Raw genomic sequence first — 27,618 nt, 5'->3', positions numbered from 1 at the left:
AAGAAGTTGTCTGTCCTTTTTTCAGATTCCACATGTCAGTGAAAGCATTTGATGTTGGTGTCTCGTTGTATGACTGACTTCACTTAGCATGATAGTTTCTAGGTCCATCCATGTTGCAAAAAATGCTGGTATTTCGTTCTTTTTAATGGATGAGTAATATTCCATTATATATATGTACCACACCTTCTTGATCCACACCTCTGTCGATGAACATTTAGGTTGTTTCCATGTTTTGGCTATTGTAAATAGTGCTGCAATGAACATTGGAGAATCAGTCTCATTTTAAAAGGATCACTTTGGCTGCTATATTAAGACCAGATTAGAAGAGAGGGACCAGTTAAGAGGCTATTGCAGTCAAAGGTGAAAGATAACAGGGATCTGGACCATCCAGTTTTCCTCTCTGATTTTGTTGTAGTTCTCTGCCTGAATCCCAAGTTCTGCTCCACCTCTTACCTTTTTGGTATCCGTTTCCTCTTCCATAAAAGAGTAATGGTAGCACTTAATTCATAGGGTGATGATTTAATGTATTTGATTTCATGTCAAAAACTTGCAAACTATGCTTGGTGTACAGTAAGGATGAATATATGTGAGATATTATAGGTATCACCTCACAAATTATACATTTAAATTAAAATAGTTGTCTATATTACCTTCCATTTTCAGTTTGTTAAATTATTATTTAAATACCTCTTTAGATGTTGCAAACATAGCTTCTATTAAGCAAGTGCCCACCATAAGCCAGGCACTGTAATACAAATTTTACCTGTATTACCTCACTCCTCTCAGTAACCCTGTTTATTAGTACATTTTTATAGTTAAAACACATTCGTGTAAGATTACTTTATCAGTTCAAACAGAATTAGTAAATGGCAGGGTTATAATTTAAACTTAGTTTTGTCTGACACAGTCAATGCTCCAGCTCTTTGCCCTGCACTACACTGCCTTTTCATCTCTTAACCTATTCAGGGGGGTGGTGGTTACTGAAGTTTGCATTCATTTCTTCAGTGAATACTTATTGAAAACTATAATATAGATCCCAGGGAAGCAAGAGTGAGCAAGATGGGTATAATATGACCTCACAGGACTGACAGGTGAATGGATTAATATCTTCCATCCTTAACTTCTACAGTGTCATATATGAAACTGGATAGCTATATGCGACCTCTCTGAACTTCATTTTTCTCATCTAAAAATACAAGCATTGGAGTTCCTGCTGTGGTGCAATGGGATCAGCCGTATCTCTGCAGGACACAGGTTCAATCCCTGGCCCAGCACAGGGGATTAAAGGATCCAGCACTGTCCCAGCTGTAGTGTAGGTCACAACTGTGGCTTGGACATGATCCCTAGTCTGGGAACTCCATATGCCATGAGGCAGCCAAAAACACAGACAAAAAAAACAAGCATCTATAAATACATAATTACAAATAAAAATCTCATGTTTATGTCTCCATTTGAAAAGTGATAGAGGGAGTTCCCGTTGTGACGCATCAGAAACAAATCTGACTAGGAACCATGAGATTACAGGTTCGATCCCTGGCCTCGCTCAGTAAGTTAAGGATCTGTGTTGGTGTAGGTCACAGACGCAGCTCAGATCTGCTGTTGCTGTGGCTGTGGTGTAGGGTGGCAGCTGTAGCTCCGATTAGACCCCTAGCCTGGGAACCTCCATATGCCATGGGTGCGGCCCTAAAAAAAATAAAAGGCACACAGAGAAGTGATAGAAATGAGAGTCTCAATGATTAAGTAACATTTGAAGACCACATCTAGGAAAAGGAAACAAATATGAATTACCTGATCTATGTAAAATGTTTTGCTGAGCACTTTTACATATAGTCATAAATAGTGGACCAGGGGTTTCAAATGACCAAATCAAAGTATCAGCAAACCAGAGTTCCCGTCATGGCTCAGTGGTTAACGAATCCGGACTAGGAACCATGAGGCTGCGATTTGATCCCTGGCCTTGCTCAGTGGGTTAAGGATCCAGCGTTGCTGAGAGCTGTGGTGTAGGTCGGGGCTCTGACGTAGGCCAGTGGCAACAGCTCCAACTGGACCCCTAGCCTGGGAAGCCCCATATGCCGCAGGAACAGCACTGGAAAAGATAAAAAGATAACAACAAAAAAAGAAAAGAAGTATCAGCAAACCACCCTGTTTCTGTTATGGGAAATGCACTTTGATTCCTTCTTCATTCTCCAGATTTAGAGCCTGATGAATCACCCATTCACAAATACTGAACTCTTTTCGTATATGAAACATGCAGTACAAAGTACTGTGAAGAAAAAAAAGAATTTGTAATGGTCTCTGTGGTCAAAGAACTTTTTTTTTTTTTTTTTTTTTGGCCACCCTGCAGCATATGGAGTTCCTGGGCCAGGGATCAGATCCAAGCCATAGTTTTGACCTATGCCACAGCTGCCATAATGCTGGATAGTTTAACCCACTGCGGTGGGTGGGGGATTGAACCTGTGTCCTGGTGCTGCAGAGATACTGCTGATCTCTTTGCAGCGGCAACTCCCAAAGAACTTTTGAGCCATCTAAGGAGTTTTTTTTAAAAAAACATATACCGAGGTAAGGAGTTCCTGTTGTGCCTCAGCAGGTGAAGGACCCTACCTTGTCTCTATGAGGATGGGGGTTCAATCCCTGGCCTTGCTCAGTGGATTGAGGTTCCTGGGTTGCTGCAAGTTGCAGGTAGCAAAATCACTCTTTGAGCAAATAATATTATTATTTGCATTTTATACAGAAGGAAGCCATATGTCTGTAGGCAGTAAGAAACCAACAAGATTTACTCAGCCAGTAAAAGGATTCAAACTCAACTTCTGGCTCCTTTAAGATCAATTTTTGTAACAATCACAGCATATTATAGGGCAAACCCAGAAACTACACTTCCCTAGGCAAGGAATCGACCCTGTGTAGCAAGAGGGCAGTATAAATATAGAGGAAAAAGGCTGAAAAAAAGCTGAAAAGTTAGGCTGCGGCCCAATATAACGCTTGGACTTGATTCTGCAAACCTGGGTATCCCCTAAAGGTTTCTGAGCAAGGCAGAAACTACTGAGGTCTTCACATAATAAAGTAACTCGTCTTGACACAGAAATTGCGGCATGTTAAAAAAAAAAAAAAGTTTTACCACTTGCCTACGTGACCTTGGACAAATTTTTCTTTGGCTTCAACGCTCACATCTAATTAAAAAGAGGATGATTCCTCATCGGACTATTGCGATTAAAACGAGGTAGTGTTTGACACAAGGGGGCGCCCAATAAACGTTGATTTCCCCTAGAATTTGGGTTTTGGGGGGTTTTTTTGTTTTTTGTTTTTTGTTTGTTTGTTTATTTTGAGTAGGTACTCTAGAGCTAGCAAAACCAGAATGAAAGAGCCTACTGGCTTTGGCTGCCACCACACCACCGGTCTGCAGAGATCGTACATAATTTCACCAACGTTTCTAGAATTATGCTCCAACCTCCTCTAACTTCTTCGGAACCGCTTCTGGACCATGAAAATCTAACTGAAGTCCGAAAGTTCCTAACCAGCGATCCGCAGAACCATCCAACTTCCCCCACCCTTCCCTCGGAGGTACTCGCCGGTGAAGTCACATCCACTTCCGTTTCGGAAAGGGCCTCTTGCCTATCTCTAGGGCCGCTCTAGGCTGCCTCTTCCACGGCTGGCTCCGAAGCTCAATGGTTGCTGGGCAGGGCCGTGACGTCTTTGGCGTGGCTGCAGGGGAGGCCGCGGCGGGGAAAATGGCGGACGGGAAGGCGGGAGAGGAGAAGCCTGAGAAGCCGCAGCGAGCTGGAGCCGCCGGAGGTGAACACAACCCCAGCGTCGCGGGCTACGTGGGATGCTCTGGGCCTTTCTTTGAGCTTCCCTGGGTGGGGGGAGTAGGTTGGGGCGAGAATGGGCGGATCTGGCGCTCACCCGGCCAGGCGCTGGGCCCAGACGAGCCCCGGGCACGCCCGGTGCGGCCCGCTGGGATCTGAGCCCACATCACCTTCTTGCCGGGGTACAGCCGGTCACTGTTCGTCACTTCTCGGCCCCAGCGGAGGCCCTGCTTCCGAAGAGAAGGGAGATGGGCCCCAGACAGGAGGACCGAACTCGGGGTAGGACTAGGAGTCGCGGTGCAGGAGCCGCTACCGCCACACCGGAGACGCACATCACACAAAACGCTCAGGCGGGCTCACCCAGTGCGAATTATCCAGCTGTGGCCGCAGGCCGAGTTTCCGACGGTGCCGGGGCCTCTCAGTTACACCTAGGAGTTAGTTTGCTGTTCCCTTTTCTCTAAGAAGGCGGACGACTCCGGCCTTTTTCCTTTCTTTATTTTCAAGCCTAATACTGATCCTGTAACGGGATATATGGAGGCGATTGGGGCGGGGGGCGAGGAATACATTTGCCTGCCTCCTGGTTTAATCTGCGGGGTCTAGGGTTAGGGTTTGGTTGCCTTTCTTTACAGTGTCTGCCTTTTCTGAGCTAGGCTGTTGCCAGCTAACTTCATGCCAGATATTAAGGTGGCTAAATAGGCTAGTGTGACTTTTCCTGTATTTCGTTACGAGGTAAACTCAAGTTACAGCTATCTTTATTCTGTCACCTCCACCCCTCTAAATTTGGGTCTTGTGCATTAAGGAAAATAAATAGCATGTAATCTCTCCAGCCCTCCCGCCCCTTTGTCCTAACTAGGCTGGTGACAACACGTGCAAGCTGATCATAATGTCTTTAGAACGTTTTAAGTACTACACTCGATTCTAACTCTCCTTAAAGTCTTATCCCTGAAAGTTTTTAATACTAAAACATACATAAGATTAATAGTCTATGAGGACAACTATTTGGACCTTCCAACAAGTTTAATGTGAATTGACTTGGGATCAAAAATTGAGAAAAGTGTAATCAGTGTTCGATTACTTTGGACCCAGACTTTCCTTTTCAAAAGTTATGTACAGTGCTGTTAGTTGAGCCCAAACTCCCTTCCCCCTTCTCATTCCCCTCTTGTCTTTTTTAAATTAAAACTAGTAGAATGGTTTATGAAACAACAGTTTAAACCACTTAGTACTACCTCATTAGCAATTTGATTTTCGTCAAAAATTTTCTTGGAAATTATCAAAATTACATTTAAAAAAGTAATTTGAGGAAAACCATATCTGTAGCCTAAAGAATCTTATCTAAGTTTTATACTTTTAACTTTTAGAATGGCTTTTTGTCTTGCTTGAGAGTATCTGAGATGTGTTTAGTGTGATGCCAAAATGTACCTAAGTGTCAGCATAATTCACTGTAAACTCATCCACTACCCTTTCAGTTAGGGATAGTTCACTCTGTAGTATGAATATTGATGTTTCTATTTTAGCACACTTTTGTGAAGGGGTGTGGTGTAAAAGTATCTTTGCTAATTGCTATAAAAAATTATCTCCTTGTTGGTGACTTAGAATAAGTAATAACTCATAATAATGTCTACATAATTTGTCGTGGGTACACCTTCCTTTATAGGAAAATAGTATTGTTGCATATAAACCATTTTTGAACATCAGATATTTTTAATGAATTTGTACAAAGAAATCAGCTAAAACATTTCATACAAGGCTATTGCTAAATTGATGATTTTGTGGCAAATAGGCATTGTTTTAAAACACTGTCAGGTTTGTCTTGGGGGCTTTTCTAGAGATTTTCTGATTTTTTTAAAAATCCTATTAATAATCCAGTAAGTCAGAAATAGAAGCATTTTTTAAATGAATTTACATGAATTTATGTCAATATGAGATGCTGCTTGAACAACTTACTCTCACCTTAAAGAAGAAGGATAATGTTAAGAGTAAGGCTTTGGACAGTTTTTTGTTTTCCTCCCTTTCACTCAATTTCTGTAGCTCCTTGAAATAAGTAGAAATTTTATACAGGAGCTATTCATATCATAATCAGTCCATCTCAGACTATTTTAGGTTATGTAAGAACTACTTTAATGAAATCGGCATTTATTATGCCAGACACTAGAAGATTCCTGAACATTTTCACACTGCACACCAGTCCTATTAGAGAGGTAGGTTATGTGGCCTTTTATCAGATAAAGAAACTACCAGAATGCAAATGGTTTTAGGTAAATTTTTTTCAAAGTAAGGTACTTTGTACTCCAAGGCCCACCTCTCCTCTCCATCCAGTGAAAAACGGAGAAAAAGATGCAAGTACCATATGTAATTTGACTAAAGGTTAACTATAATTTACACCTTTTGTTTACTCAGAATGAATACAAACTAGATAAAATCCCTTTTATCTAGATACTCCTTGATGAAGAATCTAGTAATTTTATATAATTTATCCATGTTTTCTTTTAAAGTGATTTGTGCTTTATTTTTTAAAAAACACATTTTTTCACTTTAAAAGTAGTGTCACTAAAATTTTCACAGTATGAAACGAATGAATCTGTGGTCATTCAAAATTTTGTTTTGCACAGTCCCAAAATACAAAAGGTCTCAATAAATTGAAAACAGCTCTTGATTAAAGCCCCCAAATACTAAAGTAGTACTATTGTGTTTAAAGGAAAACACTCAATGGAGTTCCCACTGTGGCCCAGTGGGTTGAGAACCAACTTCAGCGATTTGGTCCATACAGAGGCGAGGGTTCAATCCTTGATCAGGGCGCAGTGGATTAAAAGATCCAGTATTTCTGCAGCTGCAGCTGAGATTCAATCTCTGGCCATTGGGATTGATCCCTGACCGGGGAACTATATGCCATGGGTGTAGCCATTAAAAGAAAGAAAGAAAGATGGAGTTCCCCGTCGTGGCGCAGTGGTTAACGAATCCAACTAGGAACCATGAGGTTGCGGGTTCGGTCCCTGCCCTTGCTCAGTGGGTTGACGATCCGGCGTTGCCGTGAGCTGTGGTGTATGTTGCAGACGCGACTCAGATCCCGAGTTGCTGTGGCTCTGGTGTAGGCCAATGGCTACAGCTCCAATTCGACCCCTAGCCTGGGAACCTCCATATACCGCAGGAGCGGCCCAAAGAAATAGAAAAAAAAAAAAAGAAAAAAGAAAAAGGAAAACTCTTAATGATGGGCTTAGGAATTAATATTGATGTTTACTGGTATGTTTCACAGTTCACATTAAGTTGAAATAGTTTTCAGAGTTCCTGTCCTGGCGCAGTGGTTAACGAATCCGACTAGGAACCATGAGGTTGCAGGTTCGATCCCTGGCCTTGCTCAGTGGATTAAGGATCTGGCATTGTCCTGAGCTGTGGTGTAGGTTGCAGACGCAGCTCAGATCCCACGTTGCTGTGGCTGTGGTGTAGGTCGGCGACTACAGCTCCCATTAGACCCCTAGCCTGGGAACTTCCATATGCCGTGGCAGCAGCAGTAGAAAAAGGCAAAAAGACAAAAAAAAAAAAAAGTTGAAATAATTTTCTAATGATATAAACTTGTAGAAATTTTAATTACACGTTGATAAGAACATAGATTTGGCTGTCATATTTTCCCATTTTCATCACTTTTTCCATTTACTTTATTGCCTAGATGTTTTGTCTATTTTACTACATAATTGTTAGAAGAGGATTAATTAAAGAGGAAATAACAGCTCCAGTCCATGTGACACATTGATCCATTTAAGGCTAAGTAGCAAGTAATTACAGTGCACCCACCTTCACTCCCTTACTCCATCCCTTCACTGAAGAATAGATGTTTTCTAAGCTATTGAGTATTTACAGTTGCTTTTCTTTTTTTAAAATGGTAATGAGGAGCAAGGCCAGTTATTTACTATATCCAGAAATTGCTGGATCTGTAATCAGTCATGTGTAGAAACAACCTAATAAACATATTATGTTTAATCTTCATTGTGGACCTGAGACATGGGTGGTCTTAATAGTTTGCCTCCAGATGACAGAAACACAGATGGAATAAAATTAAGTTTTTGCCAGATGATTAATGGTAGAGCAGTGTTTCCAACTCCCCACTTCATGCCACCTTTTCCTAGAGTAGTCACTATAGATAAATCTTTTCTGCAGCATCATAGGATTGGACAGATAGTATTCCATGTTTTAGCACATACTAAATCAATTGGTTGTCACATTTAATGTTGTAGTAAGAATTGTTTTTCACTTTTTTCTCATATTTAGAAAAATCAAAGATTTTTCTAGATTCTTTTTCCAGAATTATTTTCTGGGTATAAAGAGGACTAGGATTAAGAAAAGATAGATTTTAAAAGAACCAGAAATTTTGACTAATTATAGCCCTTGGGTTATAGTTCAAAGAGCAGAATTAGACTAAAATCAAGACTAAATGTTCTTAATACTCTTTGTTTTGATATTTTTCAGAGTTTGTGTTTGCACAAAATTTGTGCCTTTAGTTTATAGATTGATTCTGTATGTAAATTCTGTGGGTTTTCTACGTGTTTCTGTATGTTCAATACTTAGAGCCAGTGAGTTTTCAGTTTTAGCTGTGTATTAGTCACAAAGGTGTAGTTAACAGTTTGAGTTTTGCTCTAAAATTCATACTTGATTTAAACTAGAAATAAGGAGTTCCTCTCATGGCGCAACAGAAACAAATCCGACTAGTATCCGTGAGGATTTGGGTTCAATCCCTGGCCTCACTCAGTGGGTGGGGGATCTGGTGTTGCCATGAGCTGTGGTGTAGGTCACAGACTCGGCTTGGATCCAGGGTTGCTGTGGCTGTGGCATAGGCCAGCAGCTGTAGTTCCGATTGGACCCCTAGCCTGGGAACTTCCATATGCCATGAGTGCAGCCCAAAAAAGGAAAAAAAAAAAAAAAAACTAGAAATAAAATGCTGAAAAAAACTTAGCATAATTGCTTTTAGTGATAAACTCTGAAAAAATAGTATTTGCATAACACTGTTCCTTTGTAAAGAAATTCTAAACTGAGTTCTGTATTTCAAATAGCAATCTTAAATTTTTCAGGTTCTTTTGTAGTTTTATACCTAAAAAAGTGAGTGACACCTCAACCAACCATTTCAATGCTATCTTTGCCTCCAGGGGAAATCCCAAAACTTAATCCTGCTTAATTCTGCTCCTACATTGTTACTATAACTTTTACCCCTTATCTAAAGGTAATTCAGAGTTCCTTGTATTTTCCTCAAAACAAAATCAAATGTTCTGTTCAAAGTGCTTATTAATTTAGAGGCCTCGGTCATTCCAAAACTATATAGATTGGGATCTATAACCTTCCATCTTTTTTTTTTTTTTTTTTTTTTTTTGTCTTTTTGCTCTTCCTTTGGGCTGCTCCCGCGGCATATGGAGGTTCCCAGGCTAGGGGTCAAATCGGAGCTGTAGCCACTGGCCTATGCCAGAGCCACAGCAACGCGGGATCCGAGCCACGTCTGCAACCTACACCACAGCTCACGGCAACGCCGGATCCTTAACCCACTGAGCAAGGGCAGGGACCGAACCCGCAACCTCATGGTTCCTAGTCGGATTCGTTAACCACTGCGCCACGACGGCAACTCCTATAACCTTCCATCTTTTAATTCAGTACTTGTCAGTCTGTTTGATTTCCCCTTTTCCCCACATTTTAGCTTTTTGTCCTGTTTGCTTAACTGTTGTCAGGGCCATACCTTAGAGGATTTCTTTCTCCATAAGTAAGCTATTCATCCAGTGTAGCAGAATACATTCTAGAGGATAAACTGGTAAAGTTGGGAAAGAAATGAAAATATTTAATAATCAGCCTTTTTCTTATCTTACCTCTCAATATGTTCCTATATAGCCTCCATGTATAAGCTAAGGTCATCAAGATGTGAGCTAATTTCATCGTTTATTAATACAAACACCAGCAAAATTACTGAACGACATCTCGAATTCCATATCTACCTATGTATTCCTTCTATTTGAAATTACCTTATCTTTCTCTCATGAGAAAAAATAATGTATAAACCTAAGTATAATTATCAGTAACTTTTTTTGCCTTTATTTTTATTTTTTTCTTTTTTTTATTAGTGAATTTATTACATTTATAGTTGTGCAATGATCATCACAATCCAATTTTATAGGATTTCCATCCCACAAGCCCAGTGCATATTCCCCACCCCCTGAACTGTCTCGTCAGTAACTCTTAAGAGTAGCTTAAATAGGCGATAACCAAGCTTTGAGAGTAGAATTGAATTACTCAGGAGGGGATGACCTTGAAGTCTTCTTTGAAGTTACCTTTCAACTCTAAAGATTGTGTGAGATGTACATGAAGAACACATCACTCAAGAAAATTACTCCAGGCTGTACTAACACTGTAGTTTGGATAATGAGCTGTTTATAACAAAGTACTTTGTATAACTAATAGTACATTAATGAAGAATATTAGACTTTATTAGTCAAATGTATTATGATGTGACTAATTGCCAACTAGTTGTGTCGAAGAATTTATACATCTTAATTTATAAAAAGTAAAATTTCACAAAACTAGATTATTGTACAACTTATATAATAGTGTTTAGTTGAAGGGTCTTACTTCTTGTGAACTTTATATTTATAATTTTAAATTGCTCTGTATTTTATGCTAGTTAATTCATGGGAGCCTCTTCTACTGCCACACAATCTCAGTTCCTGCTGTATACTCTAACAAACAGTGGAAGAGACTGTTGGGTCAGTAGGTGACAACTGCAGAGGTATCTTCCTTATAACGATGCTTTTTGAGGTTGCTGCTCCCATCAATCTGCTCAGTAAAAATAGCTCATCTTGGTAAGTTGTTTCGACTTCACCAGGACCTGAAGAAGAAGCAGAAAAACCTGTGAAAACTAAGACTGTTTCTTCCAGTAATGGAGGGGAAAGTTCCAGTCGCAGCGCTGAGAAACGATCAGCTGAAGAAGAAGCTGCAGACCTCCCAACAAAGCCTACAAAGATCTCCAAGTTTGGATTTGCCATAGGTAGTCAGACGACAAAGAAAGCTTCAGCCATATCCATCAAACTTGGCTCAACTGTGAGTTGTCATTTTATCTATATATTATATTCATAATTGGTGTTAAGAATTTGTCTTAGAAACTTGTTTTTTTACTGGGTTATGGTAAATTAAGTACAAAAAGATACATTGGTTCATGAACTTATATATAAGTATTTAAGAAATTATTAGCTCTGTATTCAAGAAGGGTCTATATGAATTATAACTCAAAGCTGTTTTTAAAAGAGGTTTGTAATATGAGAACAACTATTTAGAGAATATATGATTTTTATAAAATAATAGCTTAGAATTCCAAAGTTGAGCAAAACCTCTGAAAATTATCTTTCAATTCCTGTGATATTAAACAGAATATCTCCAGAAATCAGTTTTTGTGTCTTAAAAGGTTACTGTTAGTAAAGTGTTGCTTGTTAAGACAAACTTGCTGATAACCCTACTTTGGAGCTGCAAATGGACATTGAGTACTATATATCCTCTGATAGTAGTCCTTTAAAGATGAATTTTTGATCCCTTAAGATGTAAACCTTGAATTAATACTAATAACTATGGAGTATCTGGAAAGTGTTTGAGATACTAGATTGAAGCATGTGAAGTTTAGGCACTATTCCTGACCTACGGAAGTGATAATTGCATATGGTTCTGTTAGATAGATCTCTTCTTTTAGAGAAAGAAAGTTACTTGAATAGTGTCTTAATATTGACTTTAGAAAATAGTTACATTCTTATGTGAGGAGAATATTCCTACATTGCTCTTAAATTGTTTATTCATGTCTGTTCTGTGAAAATTAATGCTGAGTTGTCAGATGCATACAGCTTTATTTCTTCATTAAATGCCATTCACAGATCTTACAAATATGATATGATCAGGTTCCTGCTAGAGTCAGTGTGTTTGAGCTACATTTCTAGTTTTAAAACAACTATAATTAATGAAAAAATAAATAAATAAGCTGCCATTCCTCAGAGCCCCTACTCCTACCCTGTGCTGTTTTGCCTTTTTCATTTTCTTCTTTTTTCTAAAAAATTCAGTCTGAACAAAAGACCTTCAGCTTGTAACATCATTACTTTATGACTCCTATTTGAGCTGATTCTTTTGGTTTAATATGTTTTTTATAAGATTGCATAAACCTACCTGCATAAATGTTTACTTTTTTAATAGTCATCAAACATGTGGTTCTCATATAGACTTCTCATACAAGTGTTACCCTTGATAATAGATTTTCCCTGTGGTTGAGTATACTCTTTAAATCAGATACCCAGGTCCCTGCTTTTTCTAAATCATTAACAGATTTGGTAATTGCGGATCTTTTTAGTTGGGAAGATTATGTTTGAAAAGGCCTATTCAGTAATAAAACTTTTTAATCTTAAAAAATAACCCTTTTTTTTCATAAAGTAAACCACTGTAAACATAAACTTGGTGAAATACAATGTAGGATATAAAAATAATTGAAACTTGCTTTTTTTTGAAACTTGTTTTTGATTATATGATGTGAAAAGATGAAATGACAAATACTTATTTGTGTCTTATATTGTATTACAACATCAGATACATGAGATCTTTAAGAGTAAAGGGTGGAGAAAAATGTGTAAAGGAGTTCTCTTGTGGTGAAGCAGGTTAAAGATCTGACTTTGTCACTTCAGTGGCTTAGGTTGCTGCTGTGGCTCAAGTTCAGTCCCTAGCCCTAGAACTTCCATATGCTGCCGCCAAAAAAAAAAAGTTTAAGGTGTTTCAAAAGTCACTATGCATAATATACATATGGAAATTTTTTATTCCTTCTAAAACAAATATTTTTTATAAAAAGTGTTTGTGTTCTACAAGAAGGAATGGTTGATTTTGTTTCAGCAGCTCAGAGATTTTACTGATGAGGTGATGCGAAAGTTGGCCTTAAGTGTAGGCAAGACACAAAGGGGCATCTCAGATAAAAAGGATTTCATGCGGGGGGGGGGGGGCAGTCTTTAAGGCATTAGCCTGCTGTGGCTGCCTTTACCTGGCAAAGCAATAAAGCTATCTTTTTCTCCATAAAAAAAAAAAAGTTTCATGCAAAAGCAGTTTAGATATGAAGCTACATGATACATTCAGGAAATTATAATTAGGAAGTGTTTGGTAGGTAAACTCCCCCTGCTCCCAAATATGGTCATAGGACCAAATCATAAAGGACTTTTACTCCATAATATAGTTTTTGGTTTTGTTCTTTAGGTTTTAGAGGAGCCATGACACCATGGCTCCAAGGAATCTCGATCCTAAAGATTTCCATTTTAGAAACATTGCTCTGGTACCAGTATAGAGGAATGAATACAGAGAAAAAATATAGAAGGTGTAGAGATGGTATTTCTAACAGTAGTTCAGGCAAGTAATGCTAAGGGGCCTCAGGTATTGGTAGTTGTTAGTAAGATGGGAAGGCAGGTGGAGATTTGAGTATGTTTAATAGAGATCTAAATAACAGGACTTTAAGTAGAGTGCAAGTTGAAGAAAAGATTTTGTGGCTTGGGCACTCAGGAACACTAAACACTAGCTCTAAGGGGAGCTGTCCACTAGGCAGCTAGCTAGTAGAGAAAGATGAATCTTGGTTTCTTTCTCAAGGCACCATGCTTAATTTTATGTTACTATGGGAAAGTATTAAATTCATTTTCTCTTACCTATACCAGGTACCTTTTAGCTAAATAATATTAATTAAATGATAGATCTTAACTAGAAAATCTTTTACAAGAGGAAAACAAATAGGCATATAAAGTAAAACTTATCCATTGATTACCACACATTTCCAAAATGAAAGTGGATTTCTCCAAAGTTACAATGTTTCTGTGAAAACGTAAAGTTGAATCTTTGAAGATAAATTATTCCTATCATTAAATAAACCTGTGTAAACATTATATGATACTCTTTTTAATGTTTCTTCCTCAGAAGCCTAAAGAAACTGTTCCAACTCTTGCTCCAAAAACCCTTTCAGTAGCAGCAGCTTTTAATGAAGATGAAGATGTAAGTTGATAGTTTTTTTTATTTTACTCTAACCAGTTCTTTTTTTTTTTTTTTTTTTTTGTCTTTTTCTAGAGCTGCACCCATGGCATATGGAGATTCCCAGGCTAAGGGTTGAATCAGAGCTGTAGCCACTGGCCTACACTAGAGCCACAGCAACTCGGGATCCAAGCCGCATCTGCGACATACACCACAGCTCATGGCAACGCCGGAGCCTTAACCCACTGAGCAAGGCCAGGGATCAAACCCTCAACCTCATCGTTCCTAGCTGGACTCGTTAACCACTGCGCCGTGACAGGAACTCCTCTAACCAGTTCTTTAAGGAAGATTTTAGTGGAACATTGTCAAGTTATATTAATGGTACTGGTGATTTTTTTTTTTTTTTAGTGACACCTGCAAAATCTGAATATTTTTATTTGATTGTAGGATTATTTAAAATATTATTGACTTCAAAGTTCCCATTGTGACTCAGTTGTTAATGAATTTGACTAGTATCCATGAGGACGCAGGTTCGATCCCTGGCCCTGCTCAGTGGGTTAAGGATCTGATGTTGCTGTGGGCTGTGGTGTAGGCTGGCAGTTGCAGCTCTTATTTGACCCCTGGCCTGGGAACCTCCATATGTCACGGTGCAGCCCTAAAAGGACAAAAGACAAAAAAATACATATTATCGACTTCAAAGGAGGGTCAGGGATCTTAATGAAATAATGAATGTTTATTATGAGTAATAATATATATATCTGTGCTGTGAAATACGTAAGATCAAAACAAATCTGTTCTGTTGGCTTTAATAATTTTCAGTTAGAATCTTCAGTGAGACATTATGCTTGTGTTCAGCTTTTAAAAGGAGCTATAGATATGATAGGATTGGTGAACACAGCATGGCTATGGTTTTAAAGGGAATCTTGATGAATTACCCTCCTTTGACACCATATTATTTTGAAAAAGGGTATTCTAATGAGGGTAAGTGGAATATTTAGATAAATGGATTTCCTGGAAGATCCTAAAGTGAACGATAAAGTTTTTTATAACTTAAAAAAAAAAGGATGGGAGCAACTGTAGTGCTTTCTCCCTATATCCCCATGAGGAATAATAGTGCAGGTGAAGATCTAGTCAATAGGCATGTGTTCTGGAGTGAGCATGGAGTGCTTATCTGCTGTTCTCTTTGGCATTCCTAGTTCTCTAATGCTCTTCACAATGTCCCTCTTTTACCATCCTTATGAATGACATACGGAATTTTACGCATAATCGTAGTTGATTTTTTTTTTCCTTAGGCTCTGAATTTAGAACCTAATCCCCACTTGGGATGTGACCCCCATTGTATAACAATTATGTTACTTCAGTACTTGCTCTCAAAAGCAATATGGATAAGAATTATATATTCAGAGGAGCAAAAAAATGTGAGCTGAAGTGATTGGGAAGAATAGAGAAGAAAAAGGAGTTGGATACTAAAACATATTAGGCAAGGTTTTGACAAACCACGGAATACTTTTTTGTGTGTGTCTTTTTACGATCACACCCGCAGTATATGGAGGTTCCCAGGTTAGCAGTCAAATCAGAGCTGTAGCTGCCGGCATACACCACTGTCACAGCAACTCGGAGCTGAGCCAAGTCTACAGTCTATACCACAGCTCATGGCAGTGGTATACAATCTATTACCACTGAGCAAGGCCAGGAATCGAACTTGCATCCTCATGGGTACTAGTCAGATTCATTTCCTCTGAGCTACGATGGGAACTCTGAAGAAATACTTTTGTAGGCTAATACATCAGCTTTCAATTACAAGTGGTAAATGCTAAGCAGCTGTGCTTGACAGGACTGGAGGTTTTTGTAGAAGAGTTTTAGGCAAAGATAAATATGGAATGATTGGACCCCAGATCAGTAGGTAAAGAATTACAAAGATAAATTGGGCATGTTCTTCTAGGGATTCAGCAGGACAGGGACTTACACGTAAAACAGTACCAGATAAAAATCAAAAATACTTGAGAAAATGAAATGATGTAGATATTCAGGTGAGGAAGAGTGGCTGGGTAACTGGATATAACATTATAGAAAGACCACAGAACTGGCAGTCAGAAGACTTGGATTCTTTTTCTGTCCTTTCTAATTATTAACCAATAGAAAGCCTGTGAATAAATCACTTTACCTTTTTGGAACCTTATCTTTTCAACTGTAAAAATGAAGGCTGAATTTAAATGACATTTTTAAATGGTTCTGTGGAAATGTCTCAAAAGCTACTGTGGTATTAGGTGATAGCTAGTATGCATGGCTCTGGTCTCCTGCCCTTTTTCACTTATATCTGCTGTTATATTTGTTTGGTATTTGGGAACCCAAGTAGTATTTTGTTGGGACAAAAGTATTTCATTGTCCCCTCCAAAAAATGAAAGTTTGAAAAGCACTAACTTAAATTATATTAAATGTTTTCTGTCATCCCTAACATTCATAAGAGATTAGGTAGCATTTTGGTATGTGCAGCTTGTATCAGGGAAAGACAATATAGGAAGAATGGAACAGCATTCACAGAAGTAGAGAGGCTGAAAATTGTAAGCACCTACATAATGGCAGTGGTTTACTCTGCCAAACAACTTGAATCTTCACGTAACTGTTTTACTCTCCATATATACCTGTGAATTGTGTGGTAACAGTTATTTTGTAGGTGGAGAAATTGAGAGTGCATGAGTGTTGAACCAGAACTTAACGTCTCTGGTTTCTTATCCTATGTTCTTTGCATCATATCTTAACTGTTTTGTTTTTAAAGAAATTTTAGACAGGTTCAGATAATACTCTGCTGTAAGATGGTAATGATAGTTAAAGATAAACTTGTCTCTCAGGTAAAAGAACACATGCATCTAAAATCTTCATCTGGTTCTTCCTTTTTCTGCAGAACGTAGTTAATTAACCTTGACTGTATATCTAAGACTAAAGTATGTTGAACAAAGAGGGCATTCATTTAACTAATTAATTTTGAAATTTAAATTTTTTTTTTCTGTTGCATTTCTTCTTGTCTCTTACTATAAGAAAGCTTTTCCTTACTTGTGTAAGTGTAGGCTCTTGGGTTCTTCCTTTATTCACCAGGCTGTAATGTTCAAATTGTCCCACAATTGACAGGTAGAAAACCCCTTGAAGCTGAATCTTGCAGTAACTGTTTTAAAAAAGAATATTTTAGCTTAGCATGAAAAACATCTAAAAGGTACTAACTTGTCACATATCTTTTCACTAGCTATAACTATGGAATGGTAGTAAGGAATGAGCTTGGAAAATAACTTTATAGGTGGCTCAGCGGTAAGGAACCCAACTAGTATCCATGAGGACTCGGGGTTGATCCCTGGCATTCCTTGGTGGTTGGGGATCCAGCATTGCCATGAGCTGTTGTGTAGGTCACAGATGTAGCTCAAATCCTACCCAAGTTGCTGTGGCTGTGGTAGAGGCTGCCACCTGTAGCTCTGATTGTATCCTTAGCCCAGGAACTTCCATGTGCTATGGTTGCAGCCCTAAAAAGCCAAAGGGGGGGGAGAAAGAAAAAATAACTTTATAGTAAAAGAGATATTTTTGATAAGGAATAATACAGTAAATAATACAGTAAATAAAGTGGTTAAGAGCCTTTGCTTTGGCATCCAGCTGTTTTGCAGTTTGTTAGCTTTGTGACTTTGGACAAGTTAAACTTGTTTACTTCACCTACAAGTGTAAATGATGAAATTCATACCCACCTTTTAGGATTGTTAGGGTTTTCAAAGATAGTGCATATTTTAAAGCATTGATGAGGTTCCCTTGTGGCACAGCAGATTAAGGATCCAGTGTTGCCACAGCTGCGGCACAGGTAGCACCTTCAGCGTGAGTTCAATCCCTGGCCCAGAAATTTCCACAACAAAAAAAGCATTTAGTGCAATGTGTAACTTACAGTAAACAGTTTTAGTTCTAGAATATTATAAGGTTTTCTCTTTATGCAAAAATCACACTGGAAACAGTTTCTTTTTAAAATGTCATTAAACTATTTTCTCGTCTTACCAAAATTTACAGATTTAGATATAAAATTTAGCATTATTAGTAATCAAGTGAATTTAACATACGCTTGACCCTTGATCAACACGCGTTTGAATTGCATGGGCCTTTGCAGATCTTCTTCAGTAAATATGTGTTACAGTACAATCCAAGGGTTGATTAAATCATTAGATGCAGAACTGTGGATATGGAGGCCCATATCCACAAATAACTATAAAGTTATACACAGGTTTTTGTTTGGTGGTCAACTATGTCTAATGCAGTCATCTCTGTTTCTGTCTTTTTTTTTTCTCCAGAGTGAACCAGAGGAAATGCCTCCAGAAGCAAAGATGAGGATGAAGAATATTGGAAGGTATTATAATTTTTGTGTGATATTATAGAAAACTGGTGAATTAAGAGTAAGAATAAGTTGTATATTATGCATAATCTATTAGTGTTCAGGCGCTTCTTGCATATTTGGGCAAAACAGTTTTATTTTCTAAGATGTCAGTAATCTTATTTTCTCTCCTGGTAAGAGAAAATGAGTAGCTTAAGGGTAAATAACAATAATTTAATGCTTTTCTTCTCAGATACATGTAATTATATTTTTTCAAATAAAACAGTTATGAGAAATGTTTCTGATTTAAAATTTAAATTTTTTTTTCTGTTGTAAAGAAATGGCTTTCATCTCATTTATGATATCATTCCCACCACTTAATTTTGATTGTATGTGTCCCTTTTTCCTTGGTGATTTATATGCTAAATATCAAAATAAGACAAAAGTAGTTTAAAATTTTCTTCCATTGCTTCTGTTATCATGGAAATAATCATGTTAATATGATGTTTGGTTTCCTATCTTTGTACACATAAATGGATAACTTAATAAAAAAGCTGGGGTTCAGTACAACCTACACTATGGACCCATTTCTGCCAAATGTATGTTCTCCCAGAGAACGAAGTGCTAAGTCTTCAAGCATCAGTCTTCAGACTTTGTGATTCAAATGGGAATAGTGTCAATGGCTGACTGCTTGCCTTCCTTTCATACTGGGACCTAAAGTAAGAAATATAGCAAATATTATAACTCAGTCAAAACACCCCATATATCTGTATATCTACACATTTAAAATGGAAATTAGTTCATAAGATGACACTGAACATTTTTGTGTATGATACAGCCTCATGTTTTTCTTCTATTCATTTTTTTATATGCTGATATCCATTGTAAATCAACTATAATAAAAAATTTTTAAATAAAAAATTTTAAAAAGGAGTTCTCACTGCAGCACAATGGGATCAGCTGTGTCTGGCACAGTGGGTTAAGGATCTGGCATGCCATGGCTTTGGCTTAGGTCACTACTGCAGCTCAGATCTGATACCTGGCCCTGGAACTCCATGTGCCTTAAGGTGACCAAAAGAAAAAAAAACTTTAAAAAAAAAAATGCTGTCAAGCCACCAAATTGATTTCATGATCTGTTAATGGGTTATAAGAAATGGGTTTTGTTTGTCTGTTTGTTTTTCTCTTTGGGGCCACACCTATGGCATATGGAGGTTCCCAGGCTAGGGGTCCAATCAGAGCTGCAGCTGCTGGCCTATGCCACAGCTCACGGCAATGCCAGATCCTTAACCGGCTGAGTGAGGCCATGGATCAAACCACAACCTCATGATTCCTAGTTGGATTCGTTTTTTTTCCGCTGTGCCATAACGGAAAACCCTAAGCAATGGTTTTTAAAACTGCAGTGCTTGCCACCTTTAGCTGTGTATCAGAACCATGTTGCATGTTTGTTAAAACTGCTTTTTTACCTCATTCCTCCTCAGGCCTACTGTGTCTGAAATTTTAGGACCAGAAAGGGGTTTATTATATTGGGCTTTTTTTTTTTTTTTTTCTTTTTTTTGTGGGGGGGTGGTGGTGCCTGTGGCATGTGGAAGTTCCCAGGCCAGGGACCACACCCTCCCTAGAGCAGCGACCCAGGCCACATCAATGACAATGCCAGATCCTTAACCTACTGCACCACAAGAGAACTCCTGGAAAGGGTATTTTTAAACAGACCTGTAGCTGCATCTTATGTTTGGCCTTCATTTATGATAGGTGTTAAACAAATATGTTTTGAATGTGTTAAAAACATGGCCCCAGAGTCGTTATATAACATTTTAAATCAATTTCCTTTCTTTTAACACAGGGATACACCAACATCAGCAGGACCAAATTCCTTCAATAAAGGAAAACATGGGTTTTCTGATAACCAGAAGCTATGGGAACGAAATATAAAATCTCATCTTGGAAATGTCCATGACCAAGACAATTAAATGATGTGTTTTGAAATTGGGGTGTGGGGTGGGTGTAAAGTTAAAAGGAACAGTTTCCTTTTTTAAAGAATGGTATAAGACTATCTTTGGAGCCGCCTTTTTTTTTTTTTTTTTTTTTAAGATTGAATGGTACACTAATAAATGAGAATTTAAAATTAGAGGTAATTTATGTTTTATATGCAGATTTCAAGACATTTACTAATTTTGTAGTTTCATGTGATTAGTTTCCAAAGGTTACAGATAATAAAAAATCAGAAATGGTACCTTTCTAAGAATTGCATATTTTTTTAGACACAACTATTAGCACATTAAGAGGGAAGCAAAAAGTTATTGTCTATTGAAACTATAGTTAATTAGTTTCTAACTTAACTCCCTTATTAGCCTAAACTGTCTGGCTCCCAGGAACAGCCTTATAAAGAAGGGAGTGTTACATTGGGAGGAAAATGTTACTGGACTATTGACTGAGAAAGTAAATTAGTTAAAATTAAAATACGGCTTTTTTTCCTAATGGGCATTTGTTTTGTTTCGAGTCATCATAAACTAGTTATTGCATTGCTATCAGTGGATAACAGATGCTTAGCTCTTTAAAAAGAATATTTTAAAATTTTATGTAAACTGTTGAGTATTTAAGATAGCCCACTTAATTTTAAAGGGTCTTGTCTACCTTCATTAGTTTTCAAAGAACAACCATTTGCTACCAAAGTAAATCAGTATTTTGAATGTGCTTCTCTTGGTTTTGTCATTAGCTAGTTCCTGTAAGCATTTCCATCAGATCTTGAGGCAAATCATAAGGAAGCTGTTTCTTTTAAAATAGCAAACCACCACCAAAAATTTAAATGTACATAGTTAAATATTTGGCTGTTCTTATTTTTTAAAGGGTATAAACACCAAAAAAAAAAAAAAAAGGGTAAGGTTGTATGAAGATGGAAAATGAGAAAGACGCACTTTCTGTAACTCTATCAAAGCATTTAAGTTACTAACTTGTGAAATCCAATTTGATTCGAACTTATTATAGGAATCCTTCTTTAGCACAATAATATGGTTTATTTTAACTGTATACATATTAACCAGTGGCCTCTCAAAAGCACATTTTAGATACTGAAAATAGAAGGAAAGAAAATGCATCTTTAAACATATTTTATGGAATCTTTGACCACATATACTTTGTTAAGCTATGTGTTGTAGGATTTGTGTTTACTTTGTATTTTTGTATTGTATATGAATTCTTTTTTAATGTGACAGTTAAACACATCTTTAAAAGCATAGTCACACATAAAAGAAACATATAGTATAATGATATCCTTGAAAACTCCTACAGTGTTAAATTTGGAGGCAGCTTCAGACTACTTGATTGGTGGTAATTACTCACTGAGCTCTTTTAATAGGTAATAGCTCTAGAGAAGCAGCCTGTATATATCCCTAATACTTTGTTCACTTGCAGTTGAGTTTAGAGTAAGCCCCAAGTAAAACAATGGAAATGTATATAGAACTATTAGTTCTTACTTACATGATTTAACTATATCAAGATAAATGAATTTAACTTGCTTTAATGTAGGCAAACTTGCCGTTTTTGTTCATTTTAATGTTTATGTTCAAATAACATCCCTCTCCTACATTTTCTTTTCTTGACTCAAATATTAACCTAAGGTCAAGATAGGAGAGAGAAACGACTGAGATGAATGTCTTTACTAAAATACCAATAAATTTGTCAAACTCAATTAGTGTTCTTATTTTCTATTCCATGTAATTGTTGCCGGTTTATTTGTTTTAAACAAAGAAGAGACGTTATTGTTGCTCTTGCCCAGATTGTTGGCCAAAGATGGGAAATTTAGGTGTTCCCTGGCGGCCTAGTGGTTAAAGGATCTGGCATGGTTACTGCTGTGTCTCTGACCCAGGAATTTACACATGCCATGGGTGCACAAAAAAAAATAAAAAATAAAGATAAAAATAAAATAAAATAAAAAAAGCGGAGATTTTAAATTATTTGAGGAGTTCCTGTTGTGGTGCAGCAGAAACGAATCTGACCAGGAACCATAAGGTTGCAAGTTTGATCCCTGGCCTTGCTCAGTGGGTTAAGGATCCAGAGTTGCTGTGAGGTGTACTGTAGGTCGCAGACAAAGCTCAGATCTGGCATTGCTGAGGTGTAGGCAGCTATAGCTCCAATTACACCCCTAGCCTGGAAGCCTCCATATGCCACAGGTGCAGCCCTAAAAAGCAAAAAAGAAAAAAAAAATTGGGTTTACCTAACTTAGCATATACTTCTAGAACATTACATTATCTCAGGTTGGAAAAGACCTAATCCGAATCCCCTTTCTCTACTGCCTAAGTGGTTGGCAATTGCATGCTATAAAATATCCTGCCAAGGCATATCTTTGAGTATCTCTAAATGTTAGAAGGTATTCTCTTACTAGTGTCTGCCATCTCCCCTCACCCTCTTTGTGGCCACACCCACATCATATGGAAGTTCCTGGGCTAGGGATAAAATCCAAGCTGCAGCCACGACCAATGCCACAGCCACAGCAAGGCAGGATCCAAGCCATAATGTGGCCCATGCTGCGACTTGAAGCAACAGCAGATTCTTAACCCACTAAGGGAGGACAGGGATAGAACTCACGTCCTCACTGAGACAGTGTTGGGTCCTTAACCTGCTGAGCCACAATGGGAATTCTTCTAAATATTTTCTTAATGTTTATAATGCTGCTGTCAAATAGTTCAAGTCTTATTAAATGCAAAGATTGAAATAAATTTTAGAATTAAGATTCACTTCTAGTTTGACTTAATCACAAGTGAAGGCTATGAATTTCATTTTTTTTTAATTCTAATCAAAGTTAGCTTGATATACTGTGGAGGAACTGTTCAAGTTACTCTCCTGCTGAGATGATGATACTCCTGTATTTAACTTTTCATTTTGAAAAATTTCAGACTTAACAAAACATTGCAAAAATATTACAAAGTTTCCATGTTCTCCAAATGATAACATCTTATATAACCACAGGACAGTTCATCAGAACCAGGGAATTAACATTATTAAAATTTTTATATCATTGTATACTACTGTTCTACAGACCTTATTCAGATTTCTTCACCATTCACTCCATTAATGTCTCCCTATTTGAAGATTCACTTCATTTTCACACATTTATTTGTCATCTCTCCTCAAGCTCCTTTAACCTGTGACTCCAGTGTTTGTCTTTTATGACTTGAGACATTTTGAAAAGTATAGGCCAGTCATTTGTTAAAGATCTCTAAATTTGTGATTTCCCTAATGTTTCCTCATGATTAAATTCAATGTATATATTCTTGGCAAGAAGGGACAGAACTGACGTGTCCTCAGTGCACTAGCAAACGCATGATGTCAATTTGACCTCTTACTGGTAATGTTAATTTTGACCGTTTGGTTAGAGTGATACCTGCCAGAATTCCTTTGTGATTATCAAGTATCTTATGGGGAAATTCTTCTAAGTATCCTATTTATCATACTTTTGCCCACTAATTGGCAAGCTTTCATGTTTTTTGCTCTTTGGGTTTTTTTCCCCCATGATTCTTTTCCTGAAACAATTAGTGTAGGATTTACCAAATGGTGATTTTCTATTTTCTGTTTTCATCACTCTATTTTTAGTAATTGAAATTCTGTGAAGATTTCTTTGCCATTCTTTTTTTTTTTTTTGGCTGCACCTGCAGCGTGCAGAAGTTCCAGAGCCAGGGATCAAACCTGTGCTACAACTGCGCCACCAGGGAACTCCATTCTTTAACCAATTATTTTATCCACAACAGGCCCTAGTATTCTATATGTGATAATGCATTACTACCAATATTTTGTTACTCAAAATGTCCCAGATTTGCCCCCTGCAAACCCCTTCCCATTGACCTTTGTTTCTTTTTAACATGTCCCCATTCTTTTTTTTAATACTTCCTAAATTTCTGGCACCAGAAGATATTCTGGATTTACCTTGTATTTTCTCTTCTCTAACCTTGGAATTTGATCTGTAAGCATCCATGATTCCTTTTAGAACCTATTTAGAAACCAAAATCTGCACGAAGTGTACTCATTGGTAACTGAAGTGTCATTGCTTCTAGCCTGGTTAACAGCTAGAAAGTATATGTATGTGTGTATATATGTACTAATTTCTATATCTATATGTGTATATGTATGTGTATTATTTATATATATATTTCCATGAGTTCATATAGATATTTCTAATACCAGACCAACATTCTGGTCTTCCTCCTTTATTAGTCTTACCAACAGTAAGAAATCTGACTTTGACTAACTATAATCTGTTGATTTATTTGATTAATTTCTAGAATACACATAAAGTAGTTTGAGAATTATGAATTTATATATTTCCCTATGAAAAACTACTAACATTTCCTTTTTAGTCTTAAGCGTTTATAATAAAAATATTGTTCTACAAAGTTCTGTAAGTTCTTTTCTCTGTTCCCCTTTTCATATGGTTGTGTTACTTTTGTTTGGATTTGTGTTCCCCATGAACTATATACCCTGTGTTTTTGGAGATCTTTCCCAAAAAAAATCTTTAGGAGTTCCCATCATGGCTCAGTGGTAATGAACCCAGCTACTATCCATGAGGACTCGAGTTCAATCCCTGGACTCTCAGTGGGTTAAGGATCCAGGGTTGCTGTGAGCTGTGGTGCAGATCACAGATGCGGCTCAGATCCAGCGTTGCTGTGGTGTAGGCCAGCAGCTGTAGCTCTGATTCGACCCCTAGCCTGGGAATTTGGATATGCTGTGAATACAGCCCTAAAAAAAAAAAAAAAAAAAAAAAAAAAAAATTAACAGCTATATAGTACTCCCATCGTGTGAATGTACCAAAAGCAATGCAATTACTCTTCCATGTATGGGTATTTAGGTCATTTCTAATGCTTTGCCATCACAATGCTGTAATTGAATAACCTGTGCTTGTGTATTTTCATATTGGAATGAATTTCCCTTCAGGTAAATTCCTAGAATTAAGATGCTGTGTCAAAATATAAGTGCTTATCTACTCTTGTTTGGTTTTGTCAAATTCTCCCCCAAAAGGATTGTACCAGTTTGTTGTCCCACTAGAAATGTATGAGAGTGCCTCTTCCCACAGCCTTGCCATTAGAATATGTTCGTCATGCTTTTTAATTTTTACCAAATCTGATAGGTTAAAAAAAAAATGTTATTTTAGGAAGATCCTATATGGTGCAGGGATTAAGGACCTGGGATTGCTACAGTTGTGGCACAGGTTTCACCTGCAGTGAAGGTTCAATCACTGGTCTGGGAACTTCCACATTCCACAGGTGAGGTCAAAAGAAAAAAAAAAAAGCCATTTTAAAATAATTTTAACTTGCATCTCTAGCTATGAGTGAGATTGGATATCTTTTCATATGTTTAAGGGTTATTTGAATATTGAATATCTTTATGCATAGCTTTCATTCCCATTTTACTATTGGGTCTTTGTTTTCATATTTTAAGAATTCATCATATGGTAACTTTATTCTTGCTGTAAGTTTTAAATAGTTTCTCCCAGTTATTTGTTGTCTTTTGGTTTTCATTATGGTGTTTTTTTTAAGGCAAAAGGCTTTCTTTTTTTATTTTTTATTTTTTTGTCTTTTTGCCTTTTTCTAGAGCCGCACCCATGGCATATGGAGGTTCCCAGGCTAGGGGTCCAATTGGAGCTACAGCTGCCGGCCTACACCACAGCCACAGCAGTGCCAGATCCGAGCCATGTCTGTGACCTACACCACACAGCTCATGGCAATGCTGGATCATTAACCGACTGAACAAGGCCAGAGATTGAACCCGCAACCTCATGGTTCCTAGTCAGATTCGTTAACTACTGAGCCACAACAGGAACTCCCCCCTCTTTTTTTTTTAATATAGTGAACTTTGTTAATCTTTATTGCCTTTCAGTTTTGTTAATAGTTGGAAAGCCTTTCTCTGTACTGAGGTTAAAGATGTATTCACCCTTACTTTCCTAGTGCTTATATTGTTTCATTTTAAAATTTAAATAGATTCCTGAATCATTTGGAGTATATTCTTATGTATTTGTGAGATTGGGGTCTAATTTCAGTTAACTTCCATTTTTATGATATTAAGCCATCCTAATCGAAAGCAGTCTGCTATTGTGTTTTTCAGGAGAGTTAAATTTGTTTTCATATGGGTTTTGCGTATTGTTCAGCTTCTTCCTAAGTAATCATCTTTGTTGCTATTAAAATGAGCTTTTTCTCTCTATCATTATGTACTTGTTATTGTTTCAGGATATGAAGGCAATTTCTGTATGTTAATTCTGTATCTTGCTACCTAAGTAAACTCTTTATTGTTTGAGTTTTATTGATTCTCAAGAATTTTCCAGGTGTACCATCATATCACCTGCAAATAGAGATGGCTTTACTTTACCAACTTTTGTGCCTCTAATTAATTTTTGTCTAATTGCATTTCTTAATACTTCTAATACCATATTGAATAGTAGTGGAAATAATGGGCATCCTTGCCTTGTTTTTCTTCTCAGTGGAAACATCTTCAGTGTTTTACCATTAAATAAGATCCTAACTTTAGGACTAAAGTAAACATATTGTGTTAAACATACCCATCAACTCCTAATTTTCTTAAGTACTTTTATAAGTAGTGGGTGTTGAATTTTGTCAAAAGCTTCTTCAGCATTTTATCAATGAGGAAAAGCTGTAATATAAAAAATTGTTAACATGAGAACTCTCAGTTGTAATAGAAGTAGCAAGTGCAGGAAGAAACTACCAGCCATAGGGCTTAGGAAATAAGTGAGCAAGGTAAAGTCAACATTTGGTGGAGGGGCCCAGAGGCCAAAAATCATATCTTTGAGGAAGTACAGTTGCTTGCCACAGGGAAGTGTAGCATACGAAGCTCCCCATCACCACAATGAAAACAAATTTTGGAAACCCCTGATTCAATTTCTGCATGAAAAGTCCCTGGGGATATGTAGTCTTTTAACCCACAAGAGTCTATTATTGGTTAGAAATAATTACTGGTTTTAGTTTTTTACTTTTTAACTTCCTTTAATTTTCCTATTCTTTCCACATTTCCTACATTGATCCTACATTACTTTGATAATTGGAGACCTGAGTGGGGAGTAAAGGTGTCTCTAAGGTAAATTAGGTCAGCTGTCATGCTAGGGCCTCAGATATGTGAGAACTTTTTTCAGACCAGTTTTTGGGCTACATCACAATAGACACCCACTTAATTATTGTACATGGACATAGAATTCTTACTCATACCTTGTACTTTTTAAATATAATACATATGTGCTCTTCTAAATCTGTTTTTTTTCCCCCTAAACCTAAGTCGTCTATGGGAGCATTTTATCTGTGGTATCTATTGATGTCACATTGCTTAATATTTAGGAAAAAAAAAACTTATGTATACTGTGTAAACTATCAAGGATGACCACTATAACTTTACAGCAAGAAGTTACCTCTGAACTTGTGTATCTGTGTCAGTGGTTGGTATATCACCCAAATACACCGGAAATGAATCTCACACAGAATCCAGCATTATCCAGATCTCATGCTT

At 37.3% G+C, this 27,618-nt stretch overlaps 1 protein-coding gene across 1 annotated transcript; it reads left to right on the top strand.

Annotated features, from left to right (window-relative positions):
• On the top strand, positions 3,634-26,471 carry PCNP (PEST proteolytic signal containing nuclear protein). The gene is made up of 5 exons (XM_003132696.4): positions 3,634-3,789; positions 10,651-10,865; positions 13,740-13,814; positions 18,104-18,159; positions 19,964-26,471. Exons 1-5 carry the CDS (start codon positions 3,663-3,665, stop codon positions 20,088-20,090), a joined length of 600 nt encoding a protein of 199 aa, XP_003132744.2. The 5' UTR covers positions 3,634-3,662; the 3' UTR covers positions 20,091-26,471.

Source organism: Sus scrofa, chromosome 13, assembly GCF_000003025.6.
Source record: "Sus scrofa isolate TJ Tabasco breed Duroc chromosome 13, Sscrofa11.1, whole genome shotgun sequence".
Lineage (NCBI taxonomy): Eukaryota > Metazoa > Chordata > Mammalia > Artiodactyla > Suidae > Sus > Sus scrofa.
This window is presented reverse-complemented; position numbering and strand designations above follow the sequence as displayed.